This window comes from Herpailurus yagouaroundi, unplaced genomic scaffold, assembly GCF_014898765.1.
Source record: "Herpailurus yagouaroundi ecotype Mexico unplaced genomic scaffold, PumYag 569, whole genome shotgun sequence".
Taxonomy (NCBI): domain Eukaryota; kingdom Metazoa; phylum Chordata; class Mammalia; order Carnivora; family Felidae; genus Herpailurus; species Herpailurus yagouaroundi.
Genome location: NW_024412786.1, coordinates 3,747,426 through 3,763,081, shown reverse-complemented (window position 1 = coordinate 3,763,081; position 15,656 = coordinate 3,747,426). Strand labels below are relative to the sequence as shown.

At 46.2% G+C, this 15,656-nt stretch overlaps 1 protein-coding gene and 1 pseudogene across 5 annotated transcripts in view; one reads left to right on the top strand and one right to left on the bottom strand.

Annotated features, from left to right (window-relative positions):
* PC (pyruvate carboxylase) overlaps nucleotides 1–15,656 on the top strand; it is a 102,149-nt gene that overhangs the window by 41,574 nt on the left and 44,919 nt on the right. The window contains exon 1 of one of the 5 annotated variants that reach the window (XM_040465991.1): nucleotides 869–980. The exons of 3 other annotated variants lie outside the window; for them this stretch is intronic. Coding sequence is in view for 1 of the 2 variants with exons in the window: in XM_040465987.1 (XP_040321921.1) it covers nucleotides 11,737–11,739 (3 nt within the window). In the remaining variant the exon portion in view is untranslated. Of the gene's footprint in view, nucleotides 1–868; nucleotides 981–11,625; nucleotides 11,740–15,656 lie in introns of those variants that run through there. One more of the 5 variants, XM_040465987.1, reaches the window with a different exon arrangement.
* LOC121023841 (60S ribosomal protein L17-like) lies at nucleotides 695–1,178 on the bottom strand (annotated as a pseudogene).

Genomic DNA, 15,656 nt, shown 5'->3' with positions numbered 1-15,656 from the left:
GGTGAGCCCAGGCTGGGGGCCGCCTGGCAAAGGCGGGGGATGGGATTTGCTGCTCTCCTCTCTGTTTGCCTCCTTGTTCTCCTCCAACTGCACACGTTGGCCACTTTGCCCTCTTTGGTGTGGAAACGGGGGAGGAGGGGGGAGAGTCCTAAGAATTGAAGGTGCCTCTTTTGTGTTGGGGTCAAAGGAATGGAAGGGTGGTGTGGGGGCGGAGAGCAAACAGGGAAGGAGCTCCTTTGTAAGATTTTGAAATCCGAGGCGAGCAGTCTTTCCCGCTCAAACTCCCAGGCCCTTTCAGGCTGTCAGTGAAAGGGCGCTGAGTCAGCTCTCCTGCTCTGACTCAGAACAGGAATCCTGTCTCGTTCTCTGCTCACCTCTTTGCCTCTTCTTAGGTCACGAGGCGAAGAAGGTTGTTTTAAAGTTGGTTTCCCTTCTCCCAGTCTGTAGGAAGTGGCCTCGTAGACAAGTGTCTCTTCAAGTGGGGTCCCCAAGACCATTTCAAGGGGGTCCCTGAGTCAGAATGATTTTCACAATAATACCAGGAGATGACTTGTCTTTTCCACTGCGTTGACATTTGCACCGATGGTGCAAAAGCCAAGGTGGGCAAAACTGGTGCCTTTGCAGGAGTCAGGGCAGCCGCAGCAGACTGCCCGGGCGGGGGGTGCGGGGGGCACAGAGCCCTTAGCCTCCTTATGCTTGCTGTTGCATAGAGGCGGCTTCACTGAGTGGCCTTGAGGAGGCTCAGTAAAGATGGCTCATTTCATTAACTCCCCTGGGATATCTTTTTCTTCTGTGTAACCTCCTCTTCTGGTTTAGGAACAATCTGTTCTTTTTCCGTGGGGATCATCTCAGTGTGGCAGGGAGAGCTCATTGTGTGGGTTAATCCAACCGTGAGCCCTGAAAGTTCTATGCGGCATCCTGAGGACCTCGTTCACCTGGATGTGCTCGATGACCAGAGAATCTACATCTAAACTCTCAAGTTCAGCATTACCCTCTGCATTTTTAAGCATGTACAGTAAAAATTCAGCACTCTTTTTGGGCCACCGATCCTGTGTCCAGCCCCACTGTTTGGCCTGGGCACACCTACCAACCCCACCCATTGCGGAGTCACCTCATGACACACCTTGCTTCTGCAAAGTGACATTTTTCAGATACTTGGTGGCTATTTGGGTATGCATACCCTTGATGGCCTAGGCAATTTCATGTGTGTTCTTTTTTTTTTTTTTTTAAATGTTTGTTTATTTTTGAGAGAGAGCTGGGGAGGGGCAGAGAGAGAGGGAGACACACAATCGAAGCAGGCTCCAGCTCCAAGCTGTCAGCAAAGAGCCTGACGCGGGGCTCGAACTCACAAACTGTGAGATCATGACCCGAGCTGAAGTCGGATGCTTCACCGACTGAATCACCCAGGCACCCCTCATGTGTGTTCTTAAAGTGAACAGGAAGATTTGAACACTCAATTTGTATGATTTTTGCGGAATTTTCTGGGTCAAGTGAGTAGCAAACCATTTTCAGAGATCACTTCAGGATGGTTACGGAAAGAGAGCCATTTCATTAACTCTTCTCTGCGCGTGTACGCGTCCTTAATATTCTGTGTGATAAGCTGGGAAGGCGCTCTGCAGGCTGGACTACAGTTGTTGGCTTGAGGACAAGCCCTTGTGGGGTTCTTTGGGTTGCGAGCTGAACTAGCCACTTTTTCCAGGGAATGCTGTTTTTACTTGAGAGCACAACTGGCTGTTGTGGTTATTCAGACTTGGGTATTTGACAGACTTTTTCTTGAAAAATGGTGCTAGTGAACCTGTTGCTTCAGAGAAAACAACTAATAGCATTTATTACCAATGGCAAAATTAGAACTGTCGAGCCACAATTGGAATTTTGGAAAGCTTATATCCAACGTCATGAGCTTGGCAGCTTTTTTCAGTACCTAGACTTTTCTGATGATCTTGGTGGTAATATTACACTTGTGGTATCTTGACATTTTATCATAAAATGTGTCCACATCTTGAAGATCAGCATAAGTCAGTGAACCAGTATTTTCTAAATGACTAGTGTGCAACAAAATCATGTTGGGTAAAAGGCCCATTTATATTTGAAGATGGGCTAGTGGATTTAAACCTAACAGAGTACATTAAAGTTCATAGGGTTTCCTGTTTCATGTTATCATTAACTACTGTTGGTCAAGTTTTGGTGTAGAATCAAACAGGAGTATCCACAATTGTCTGGAAAGGCTGTTATTAAAATATTCCTCCCTTTTGCTAAATACATGCCTGGGCGAGTTGTCCAGATTTTCTTCATAAGCATGACTTATCACAACAGATTGAATGTAGAAGCACAGATAGGAGAATCCAGGATCTTTGTTTTTTATTTTTTATTTTTATTTAAGAATGTTTATTTATTTTTAGAGAAGAAGAGAGAGCATACACACATACAAGTGGGGGAGAGGGGCAGAGGGAGAGAATCTCAAGCAGGCTCCCCACTCAGTGTGGAGCCCGATGTGGGGCTTGATCCCACGACACTGGGATCATGACCTGAGCGGAAACCAAGAGTCAGATAGATGCTCAACCGACTGAGCCACTCGGGCACCCTGAAAATTCAGCATCTTTGATTAAGCTGGACATTAAAGAGATTAAAAAAAAATGTAAAACAATACCACTCTTCCCAGTGTTTTTTTGTTTAAAAAAAAATTTTTTTTTTAATGTTTATTTATTTTTGAGACAGAGAGAGACAGAGCATGAACGGGGGAGGGTCAGTGAGAGAGGGAGACACAGAATCTGAAACAGGCTCCAGGCTCTGAGCAGTCAGCACAGAGCCCGACGCGGGGCTCGAACCCACATACCGTGAGATCGTGACCTGAGCCAAAGTCGGACGCTTAACCGACTGAGCCACCCAGGTGCCCCATTCCCAGTGTTTTTAAAAATATAGTTGTATGAAAAATATTTGTTAGCCTATAAGGTATTTATTATTATTATTTTAAAACAGATTAATAAATGTAAGTGAGGGTACCACATTCCACAGTAACCCAGCACTGAATTTGCTTTGCTTACAAAAAGCTCTCCACTCCTTCCTAGAAGACTCTCTGAGGTCATGGAGTATGTAGACTACTGATTAGTGGTTAAGAAGCAAACACAAAATTTTTGTTTGTCCACGGATTTTAACTTCTTAAGAAGGTTTAACGTGCATTAATTTTAAAAATGCATTTTTATAATAGCTTTACTTGAGATACAGTTCACATACTATAAAATTCACCCTTTTATATTTATTTATTTATTTATAATTTATTTTTAAATTTACATCCAAGTTTGTTAGCATATGGTGCAGCAATGATTTCAGGACTAGATTCCTTAATGCCCCTTACCCATTTAGCCCATCTCCCCTCTCACAACCCCTCCAGCAACCCTCTGTTTGTTCTCTATATTTAAGAGTCTCTTCTATTTCGTCCCCCTCCCTGTTTTTATATTACTTTTTAAAAAAAATTTTTTTAACATTTATTTATTTTTGAGAGAGAGAGAGAAAAAGAGAGAGACAGAGCACTAGTGGGAGAGGGGCAGAGAGAGAGGGAGACACAGAATTCAAAGCAGACTCCAGGCTCTGAGCTGTCAGCACAGAGCTCGACGCAGGGCTCGAACCCACGAACTATGAGATCATGACCTGAGCCGAAGTTGGATGCTCAACTGACTAAGCCACCCAGGTGCCCTATATTATTTTTGCTTCCCTTCCCTTATGTTCATCTGTTTTGTATCTTAAATTCCTCATATGAGTGAAGTCATGTGATATTTGTCTTTCTCTGACTAATTTTGCTTAGCATAATACCCTCCAGTTCCATCCATGTAGTTGCAAATGGCAAGATTTCATTCTTTTTGACTGCCGAGTAATACTCCATTGTATACATATATATATATACCACATCTTCTTTATCCATTCATCCGTCGATGGACATTTGGGCTCTTTCCATACTTTGGCTATTCGATAGTGCTGCTATAAACATTGGGGTGCATGTGCCCCTTCCAAAACAGCATACCTGTATCCCTTGGATAAATACCTAATAGTGCAATTGCTGGGTCATAGGTTAGTTCTATTTTTAATTTGTTGAGGAACCTCCATACTGTTTTCCAGAGTGGCTGCACCAGCTTGCATTTCCATCAGCAGTGCAAAAGAGATCCTCTCTCTCCGCATCCTTGCCAACATCTGTTGTTGCTTGAGTTGTTAATGTTAGCCATTCTGACAGGTGTGAGGTGGTATCTCATTGTGGTTTTGATTTGTATTTCCCTGATGATGAGTGATGTTGAGCATATTTTCATGTGTCGGTCGGCCATCTGGATGTCTTCTTTGGAGAAGTGTCTATTCATGTCTTTTGCCCATTTCTTCTCTGGATTATTTGTTTTTTTGGGTGTTGAGTTTGATAAGTTCTTTATAGATTTTGGATACTAACCCTTTATCTGATATGTCGTTTGCAAATAAATATCTTCTCCCATTCCGTCGGTTGCCTTTTAGTTTCGCTGATTGTTTCCTTCGCTGTGCAGAAGCTTTTTATTTTGATGAGGTCCCAGTAGTTCATTGTTGCTTTTGTTTCCGTTGCCTCCGGAGACGTGTGGGATAAGAAGTTGCTGCAGGCAAGATCAAAGAGGTTTTTGCCTGCTTTCTCCTCGAGGATTTTGATGGCTTCCATCTCACATTGAGGTTTTCATCTGTTTTGAGTTTATTTTTGTGTATGGTTTAAGAAAGTGGTCCAGGTTCATTTTTCTGCATGTCGCTGTCCAGTTTTCCCAGCACCATTTGCTGAAGAGACTGTATTTATTTTCATTCCATTGGATATTCTTTTCCGCTTTGTCAAAGATTATTTGGCCATACGTTTGTGGGCCCATTTCTGGGTTCTCTATTCTCTTACATGGATCTGAGTGTGTTTTTGTGCCAGTACCATACTGTCTTGATGATTACAGCTTTGTAGTACACCTTGAAGTCCGTAAAATTCACCCTTTTAAAGTGCGTGCCTCAGTGGTTTTAGTATACTGAGTATTGTGTAACCAACACCACTGTTCCAGAACGTATTCATCACACCAGAAGGAAACCCTGTGCCCATCAGAAGTCATTCTGTGACCCCCAGCCCCTGGCAACCACTAATCTACCTTCTGTCTCTGGGGGTTTGCCTCTTCTAGACATTTCATATAAATGGAATCATATAATATGTGGCCTTTTGTCTCCGGCTTTTTAAAATTTGGATGTTTTCAAGATTCACTCACTTTGTCACAAGTAATAGTACTTCATTTTTTCTTTGGCTAAATAATATTCCATTGTAAGGATGGATATACCACATTTTGTTTATCCATTCACCAGTTGGACATTTGGGTTGTTTCCACTTTTTGGTTATTATGAACAATGCCATTGTGCTTATTTGTATATATGTTTTGTGTAGACGTGTCTTTTCATTTTTCTTGTGTATGTATCTAGTAGCTGGGTCATGCGGTAACTCTGTGTTTAATCATTTGAGGAACTCCACGGTTTTCCAAGGTGGCTGCACCATTTTCTGTTCCCACCAGCAGTGTATGAGGGTCCTGATTTCTCTGTATCATCACCAATACTTGTTATTGTCTGTCTTGTTGATTATAGCCGCCATAGTGGGTAGGAAGTAGTATCTCATTGTGGTTTTGATTTGCATTTCCCTAATGACTAATGATGTGGAGCATTTTTTCATGTACTTATTGGTCATTTGTATGTCTTCTTTGGAGAAATGTCTGTTCAAATCTTCTGCCCATTTTTGTGAAGTTGTTTGTATTTTTGAGTTGTAAATTTTTTTTTTTTTAATGAATATTCTGGATAGTAGACCCTGATAAGATTATGTGATTTGGAAAAATTTTCTCCCACTCTATGGGGTTGTCGTTTCTCCTTCTTAGTGTCTTTGGGAGCACAAAAGTTTTTTATTTTGATGGAGCCAGTTTATTTCTGTTTTCTTTGGTTGCTTGTACTTATTCTGTTGTAGCTAAGAAACCAAGGCCACAGAGATTTATATTTTATTCTAACAGTTTTATAGTTTTAGCCCTTACGTTTAAGTCTGATCCATTTTGTGTCTATAAATGGTGTGAGGTAGGGGTCTGACTTCATTCTTTTGCTTATGAATATCCAGTGTTACAGCACCATTTGTTGAGTTTTGTACCCTGCTGAAGATCAGTTGACTGTAAATATGAGGGTCTTATGGGCTCTTAAATCTATTCCATTCATCTATGTGTCCCCTATCCCAGTCCCACACTATCTTGTTTACTGTAGCTTTGTATTACGTTTTGGAATTGGCAAGTGTGAATCCTCCAACTGTGTTCTTTTTCAAGATTCTTTTGGCTGTTCTGCTTCCTTTGCATTCTGTATGTATTTTAGAATCACCTTGTCAATTTCTGCAACTAAAGTAAGCTGCAGGTTTTGACAGGGCTTGCACTGAGTCAGTTTGGGGAGTATTCCATCTTAGCAGTGTTAAGTCTCTGATCCATGAACATGAGGCGTTTTGTTGTTGTTGTTTAGGTCTTCACATTTTTTCAGTGATATTTTGTAGTTTTCAGTGTACCAGTCTTGCACTTCTTTTGTTATATTTGTTCCTCACTGTTTTATTCGTTTTGATGCTTGTCTTACTATATACATTGACTTAACTTTGTCGTTTAACCCTCCTGCCAACTCTCTCCTCAACTAGACCAAGTCTCCATAGGGCCTGGTGCTTTGGTAGCACAGTGCACTGCAGTAGAGATTTCTTGTTTATTTTTTGTTCACACTGTTCTTGTGAAGAAGGACTGGTCTTACTGTCTCTGGCCTAGTAGTTGAAGAAACTGCAGCCTGGAGTGCACGGTGACTTGCCTCTTGGCACAGCACTGATCAGTGGTAGCAGAGGTAGGACCAGGATTTTTCTGATACACGGTCCAGTTCCCTTTCCAGGCATCATCCTGTACGGCACTGACACTGTTCCTGCCCCCTACCCCCTCCAGTTGCGTTTGTGTTTCTACCTTTTATATTGAGCCCCAGAGTGTGAGGGGAAGAGAGAAGGATTAGGGCTGCTATCACAAGGGCTGACCATTGGGGTTACTTTTGTGGGCAGCTCTAATGTGCCAGACTCTTCTAGGTATTTCCAAAATACGTGACCTAGTTAAGTTCTCAGAGAAGCTCTACAAGATGACTCAGATCACTCTGCATTTTATAGACCGGGAGAGGAAAGTTCAAAGGGTCATGTAAACTCCCAAGTCAAAGAGTGAGTTATACATTGAACACCGTTCCCAAAGCTCCAGCTGTGGTACTGAAAGAGGGAGTTGTGGGGAGGACGAAGGGAATGGGGCTGTCTTAGAAATCGTGAAGCTCATTAACACCAGGGTTGAATTGGATCAGTCCAGAAGCATTTGCTCATTGGCCTGGAGCTGCTATCAAAACGAGTGGCTTGCTGCTTCTTTCTGGGGGTGACTCTCTCCCTCTGTTTCTTCAGAGCACCTAGCATCATTTTCATTACCCAGTGGACATTCCTTACGCGCTTTTGAATGAAGGAAAGACATTCTACCTTCCTGCTTTGCTTCATAGAAGTGGTAGAACCTTAATGCCTCTGGGGCTGGATTTGGGGTGATATAGAAGAATGGGGGACCAAGGCCATTAGAGGGGTCCAGCTGCCCTGGTGGGTGGGACAGATGCAAGATCTGCCTCTTGTCTGCCCCGTCTCCACCCACAGAGCAGAGCACAGACAGAGGTAGTTCCATCTTGGAGTTGCTGAATCTGGTCTGTCACACCCAGGGTCTACACTGTTGCTTCCACATCTGAGTGACCCATGAACCAGAACAGCAGTGAATATCTTTGCCATTGGTTAACTGAGTCAGACCCTGACTCCTTACCCCCCACTTCTGTTCTTCTAAAACAAAACAAAACAAAACAAAACAAAACAAAACAAAACAAAACACCCAAACTATGAAATAATAGTAACTGGTGGCCTTGGCAGTGTTTTACAATCGTATAGGAAGTTAATTGCTGCAGTTTTTGATGCTGGATGTTCTGCTTAGATTGAAAGCTGTGGCACAGATGATTATGTTTCGCTGTGATGCAGTGAGCTCGTCTTCCCTCCAGCCTTGTTCTGGCACCTGCCGCCCCAGCCACGCCAGGCTGTGCATGGCTTGTGAACACGCAAAGCCAGGTGGTGTCCCTGTCACATGGCTCCCTCTTCCTGGATGCTTGCCCTTCCTCCTTTCCCTCCAGACCACCTGTCCCTCTCCTCATCTTTCAGGCTACCTTCTGTGATGCCCTTCTGGGTACTCCATTCCCCCTTCACTTACCCCTAGCTTAGACCTGACACCTGCTTCTTAGGCCCTCACCCTCCCTACTTATTTCTATATGACAGCACCCGCCATACTTCACTTACTTTTCTTTACTGAGGGATAATTGACATACTACTTTCAAGGGTACAGGGTAATGATTCAATGTTTGTATGTATTGTGAAGTGATCACAGTAAGTCTAGTTAATATCCATAGTTACATATTTGTTTTTCTTGTGATGAGAACTTTCAAGATCTACTCTCTTAGCAACTTTCACATATACAATGCAATTTACTGTAGTCACCGTGCTGAGCAATTCATTTCACTTCTTTACATGTCTAGTGTCTTCCCTGGCCCTGAATGCCTTGAGGGCAAGGACCACTCCTCAGTCCCTCAGGTGTTCTGTGTCCCCACTGCTGGTAGAGACGTCTAGGCAGGCTGCGCTGGGCTCAACAGAAAACACGGTGCCACCATTGCTGCCGGTGGTGATATTTTTGGTCCTGTGAAATGCTCACCGCAGGCAGAGCTGAGTAAGACATGGGCCGCGTCTCAAGCAGCTTCTATCTGGAGGAGCAGGAACACCTGTGAGGGTTACTGTTCTGCCTGATCTGCATGTGCTAGAAATGAAGCATGAGCAGAGGCAGCTGGAGAAGTGTCCCGTGGGGAGTGGCATCAGTGCCACTGGAAGTTTTCCCCAGTGTCCTCTGACCCTAGATGGGCCAGGTCTTCTCAGTTCCTCTCAGAATGCAGGACTCTGCTCCTGGGACTATTCCCACTCAAAGCTAGGTGACTTACTTCCTGGATCTCGTCCGAGACCTGGGTGCTATGGGAAGAAAGGTACAGATTTCATAGCACCTCTGTGATGCCAGCGGGTGTCTGGGAGAAGATTACAGGGAGAGGTGGGTACGTACCCAGCCATCTAACGGAGCCTCTTCAACCACCAGCCTTTCCCCTTAACCCTCGTCCTTCTTGAGTTCTTTGATGCTGGAAGATTAACACAAGTTGGAGAAACAGTAGAATGTTAGGATATGTTTCTCCTTTCTGTCTGCCCACCTCTCTCATGAAGAAGGTTCTACTTGTGTGAGAAAAATTGGGAACAGTTGGAAGTAGAAAGTGGCTATTCATAATCTGATCCATTGAGCCTTCTCAAACAGCCCTGCAAGGTATGCGTTGTTGATGCCCATTTTACAAATGACAGAATTGAGACTTGGAGGTTAAGGGACTCACCCAGGGTCACACAGCAGAGCTAAGACCCAAACCCAGGTCCTTCTCACCGTGAAGCCCTGTTCTTGTCTTGTGCCTGGTTATCCTTGCGAGCAGCAAGGACCACCCATCTCTGAACCCGTGTTGCCAGCATATCCAGAGCATTGGCGAAGGGATTCCCATCTTTCCTGATTTTGGTCACTTCATGTCCAGGGGTACTTGCCCAGAGTCTGTGCCTTTGCCTACAGTCTGTGCCTGTAGCCTTGGACTGTCCGGTCCTTCTCGGACCTGTTTCTGCACTTGTATTGAGAAGGTCTCAGTTCCCCTCTGTCGATGGGGATAAATGTCCCTGTCCTGTCTTCTCCGTGGTCTAAGGAGATTGAAGTCAGGTATGTGAAACACTGGACTATGATCTCATGCTGTAGAAATGTTCTTCAGACCAGTCTCACTGCTGGCCCTGCCCCTGGATGAGGCTGAGACCTGTGTGCCAGCCTGATGCCAACTCTTGCCTTCGGCTAATCCTCTCAGCAGTTTATCGGCCAGACGGCAGTGTCACGGTGGATGTGGGAGTCGTGGCACTGCTCCGCCTCCAGCCGGGGAAGCGGCACTGGGTGCCGGTCCCGATGCCGGGGAAGGATGAGGCCTGTCTCTGCTCGGAAGCCAGAGTGCTGTACGCAGGGAGCCTCTGCCGGTTTCTCGCCTCGGCATTCCAACCGGCCCTCTACTCTTACTGTTCCTGGGCAGGGCCCCTCCGGAGTGTCACTGGCCTCCTCTTCCGGGATCTGCAGCTGCCTGCCTTTGTCAGGGTTTATTAGTGGTTAACACCCCTCCTTGGAAGCAGAACGCTGCTTGTTGTGGGCTCTGGAGAAAGATGGGCACAAGGTGGGAACAGAGTACCTGTACAGGGTGAGGTCCTGGATCCCAGAGGAGTGAGCAGGTTCCCTCCCACAATGAGTTTGCATTTAACTCGTAGGTCTCCCAGAGACTCCTGACATTCAGACTTCTGCCTGACTTAGAACCTCTGCCCAGAGCAGGTGCACCCACATTTCATTAGCAGGACCATCCCTGGATTATCCCTCCTCCTTCTCTGGATGTGCCCCCCCCCCCCCCCGCCCTGGCAGAGAGCAAGAACTCAGAAGCAGAGAAGGCCTCTCTGACTTATTAACCTCGGGTTCAGGGAGCTAAGCAAAGATAGAGGTGTGCATTATTGACTGTGCTTCCTGCAAGAACTCTTGTCTGAGCTCAGCCTGGGCTGGTTTTTGTTTTGGTGGAATGGGGTGGCATCCGGGGGTAGGAGCTGTATCCCTATTCAGGACTGGAGAGGTCGTGAGGATAACACTGTGTTAAATGCATCGATCTGAGTGGGTTTAATAGTATGTTCAAGCATTTAAAAACCTTGCTAATGAAGTCAGACCAGGCCAAGAGCCCATAAGAGCCGCTAGGTAACATGTGCCCTTGTGAGGAATCCTGTCTCCTGGCCCCAGAGGAGAAAGGACCAGGGTGTCTCCAGATCCCAGGGGGGCAACTTGAGACTTAGGTCTCAGCAAGAGGAAGAAGACCTCAAACTCCTCATTTTTTCTTCTCCTGTCAGATCCTCTGCTCCTTTCCTTTCTTTCTTTTTTTTTCTTTTCTTTTCCTTTTCTTTCTTTTTTTTTTTTTTTTTTAGTGTTTATTTTTGAGAGAGATAGAACATGGGGGGTGGGGAGAGGCAGAGAGAAGGGGACAGAAGAGCAGGGGGCGGGGGGCAGAGAGAGAAGGGGACAGAGGATCCGAAGCAGGCTCTGCGCCACAGACAGCAGATAGCCCAATGCGGGGCTTGAACTCACAAACCATGAAATCACGACCTGAGGCGGAGTCAGATGCTTAACTGATTGAACCACCCAGGCACCCTTCTCTGCTCCTTTTCTTAGGCCCGAAGCTCTCTCATCTGGCTGACTCTCCTATCCCTGGCCTTCTTTCCTTTGTAGAAGCCAAACACCACTGCCCTTTAATCCTTCCGCTAATCTGTAGGCAGTGGTTTTGACTGCCCTCTCCCAGCTCACCCCTGACCTGGTTTTGTTTTCTCCCTTCCCTCAAACAGGCTGTTCAAGGTCAACTCCTGGGCCAGAGATTGGCTCTCTCCTCTGAGCTGTAGGGAGGGGACAGTTCTAGAGAGTCATTGACAGAGGCTTAACCTAGAATGTCAATTATAAACAGGCGGCGGGTAGAGGGCCCAGATTTGGGTATTCCAGTACCAGGAACGCCGTGGCCTCCCTAGGGCTCTGCAGAGCACCTGTAATGGTAAGAGGACCACCTCTCAGCGGTCATAGGCACACTGTCCCGGGTGGGGCTGTGTACACACTGTGGTCATTGTTTCTCTTCCCTTTGGAACTTGCTACTTAGGAAAGAAGAGGGCAGAGGGATTCTGGGAACAGTCCTTAGAGACAAGAATCCAGGGGAAGGGTGGGCTGGATCATTGCTCATAGGCCTGTGGGGACAGCTCTGGAAAGGAATGGACAAAACCGAGGAGCCCAAAGTGGGCAAACCCTATTTGACAGTGGAAATGGGTTCTGCCTGAGGACTTGGGGATAGAGGAAGATGGGCCTAGGGTCTCTGAGCTCTGGGCCCGAGTGCCTTTGTGTGGTGGTGATATCTGGGGGAAAGGCCCTTTGGTTCCCTTGACTGGGGTCCCTTGTGGAAATGGTGAAGCGGCAAGTGGTCAGGAGAAGGGTCTGCTCTTAGTACAGCACCAGATCAGGGGCTCAGGGGTCTACACGTGCTGTGCCCCCGTTCCTTGGCCAGTTTCGGCCTTGACGAAATGCTCTGGAGCTGCAGAACAGGGAGGCCTGGCTCTCCTTCAGGAATCTGAAATGGAAGGGCCAAGATCCGTTCTCTTCAAGAGCTGAGTTTGTGATTACGTTCTAGACAGCAGTGAAGAGAAAGCATGTAACTACCCACATTTTGGGAGAACAGATTTCTGGCATTTGAGCAGGACCCGCTGCTCAGATCCAAAGGGAGACAACTTTTGCTTAGAAGAAGAAAACCTTTCCCTCGGTTCAGGAGGAGGAGAAACTCAGGCCTGAAATGGCTTCTGGTTATCTTTCACTGCAAACAGGCCAGATTCCTCCAGGCCCGGATAAGAATTCAAGAAGGGAGGGGTGCCTGGGTGGCTCAGACAGTTAAGCATTTGACTCTTGATTTCAGCTTAGGTCATGATCTCATGGTGAGATCAAGCCCATTTCCTGGTCTGTCAGCATGGAGCCTGCCTCGGATTCTCTCTCTCTCTCAAAATAAATAAACATTAAAAAAAAAATTCAAGAAGGGAGTAACAGGTTGAGTGTGTGTGTGTGTGTGTGTGTGTGTATGTGTGTGTGTGTGTGTGTGTGTGGTTTGAGGAACAGGTGAGAAGGAGGACTTACATTTCCCTTTGCTTTGTCCCAAACTTACCAGAGCAAAATTGGTAAGAAATGTGCCTTTTCTCCTCGTGTTCTGGACCAGGGATGGAGGGATGTGGCTTCTATGACTTTATTCTCTGTTGGGTGACTCAAAAGGAGTCCTGTCATCAGGAGGAAGTCTGAGGCAAGAAGACAGTCAGTGCTTAATTTATCTGAGTGGCTGGGTCTGGAATGATCTCATTTGTGCCCTTGATCTCCTCCTGACTAGAAGGAAATAGTCAGTTTCATGCAGGCAGGGACCTCTTCTCTCTTGTTCAGCTGTATCTCCAGTGCCTAACAGTAGCTGGCATATTGCAAAGGCTCAATCAATATTGAGTGAGTGAAGGAATGAACAATTTTTCTCTGCTTATCATTTCACTAAACCTCTCCAGTTTCATCTTTTGTTGGTTCCTCACCTGATCAGCATCTACTTGGTGTCACCCGACCCTGACTCTAAACTAATCCGGCAAGACCATGCTTACAGGGAAAGTCTGATTGGCCCTGCCTCTCACCACTGGTCCATGCTGAGCAGGTGCTGATGTCCTGTGGGCCAGGTGCCACCACCCACTGGGGCCTCTGGAATGGGCTCTTCCTCTGAACCCAGATCAAGCCCCTCCTCCATGACACTTAGGTGTCCTCAACCGTTTTACTCTTCCCCCATCTCCCTTTTATCTCCAAACAGTTCCTTTGCATATGTTGGCTGTTTAATATCCCTTATATTTCTTAAAAAAAAGGTTTTTTTAATGTTTATTTATTTTTGAGAGAGAGAGAGAGAGAGCAGGGGAGGGGCAGAGAGAGACACCCGATGCGGGGCTCGAACTCATGAACTGTGAGATCATGACCTGGGCCGAAGCTGGACACTCAACCGAACCACCCAGGCACCCCAATCCCTTATATTTCAAATGCGCTAGTCTTGTCTCCTCACCAGATGGAAAAAAATTTTTTGAAAGGCTTTAAGATATCTGTTTGTTTGTTTATTTATTTGAGAGACAGTGCAGGTACATGAGCGTGAGTGGGGACGTGAGCGTGAGTGGGGACGGGGCAGAGGGAGAGGGAGAGAGAATCCCAAGGAGGCTCCATGCCCAGTGCAGACCCCAACGAGAGGCTAGATCTCACTACTGTGAGATCATGACTTGAGCTGAAATCAAGAGTTGGCCACTTAACCGACTGAGGCTCCCAGGTGCCCCCAGAAAGTTTATTGAAGGCAGAGGCCATGTGTTAGCTTAGCTTCTGTCTCTCAAGTATGTGTTATGGGCAATGGGTGCTCAATAAACATTTGATGGCTCTAATTGTGTGAAATCTAATCATTGCCCTTGGAGTATGTATTGAGGCTTAATAGTTTACAACACTGAAGGAGAACGGTCTGAGGTTTCATTTATGGCAGGTTGATTAATTGTCAATCCTCTGTGTTGCGATTGATGTTCCATTGATGGACTAACAGGTTCTGAGCCATTTTCTACTCATAACACTTCTGACAACAAATATATGGGTGGTTTTTTCTTCACACCAACTGGTTCTCCAGTTTTCTGTAGACACCAACTGGGAATCCGTCAATGCAATTCAGTTCTGACACTACCCAGAGTTAGCACAGACATCATGGGTGAATCGCTCAGTCGCACAAGACAGTACCCCCCTCAGACACTAATTGCAGGACTTTTGCGATTGCCTTTTTGGACCTCTAACAAACTAGCGATAAGTTGGAGATGACTGTGATCCCCATCTCAGGTTTGGTAATTAAAAAGTTTTTTTTTTTAATGTTTATTCATTTTTTTGAGGGAGGGAGAGAGAGAGACAGACAGACAGACACACTAGGGGAGGGGCAGAGAGAGAGGGAGACAGAATCCCAACCAAGCTCCACACCATCAGCACAGAACCCCATGTGGGGCTCCAAAGTTCCAGCTTTCTACTCAGATGGTTTGTTCCCAAAGCTATCTAGAGGCTCACCAGGAGCCCCTTCATTAGCATCAGCTCAGATGCCTTTGAAAGGGGGTTGTTATGAATAAGAAAAGTTGTTCTGGACTCCCCTACCACTCAGGAAATTCCAAGGGTTTTAGGTACTCTGTGCCTGGAGTCAGGGAGGAAAACCAAATCCTGTAGTTCTTCTATCACTATATCACATAAGTGCAGAGAGGTGGAGTGATCCTCAAGGTCATTCGACCAGATGGTGGCAAAGCTGGAATTTGAACCTGACTTTTCTGACTAAGACTTTGCCCTTTCCATGGAATCACAGCAGCATCTGGCCCCCACCTGCACCTTGTCTAGGCTTCTCTTGCCCTGCAGAGAGGGAGGTTCCTGCCAGACCTCACTGCCCCCCACCCAGGACCCTGGCTGCTTTTCCCTTTACCCTTCCAGCTTCTGGGACTGTTGACACAGTGTGTTGGGTGAAAGAACACGGTGGTGTCAGCAGCAGCAAGGAGTTCAAGAAGTGATGTGGGTCAGCAAATGGGGCTTTCCTTATCTATTAAATGAAGATGGGGCCCCCCGGGTGGCTCAGTCGGTTAAGCATCTGGCTCTGGATCTTGGCTTGGGTCATGATCTCACAGTTTGTGGGTTTGAGCCCCCATCGGGTTCTGTGCTGAGGGTCTAGAGCCTGCTTGGGATTCTTCCTCTCTCCCTCTCTCTTCTCTGCCCCTCCCCCATTCCTTCTGTCTGTCTGTCTGTCTCTCTCTCTCTCTCTCTCTGTCCCTCCCCCATTCGTCTGTCTCTCTTTCTCTCTCAAAATAAATAAAACTTTAAAAAAATAAACAAAACGAAGGTACTGCCTGCCCTTCCTACTAGGCAAGG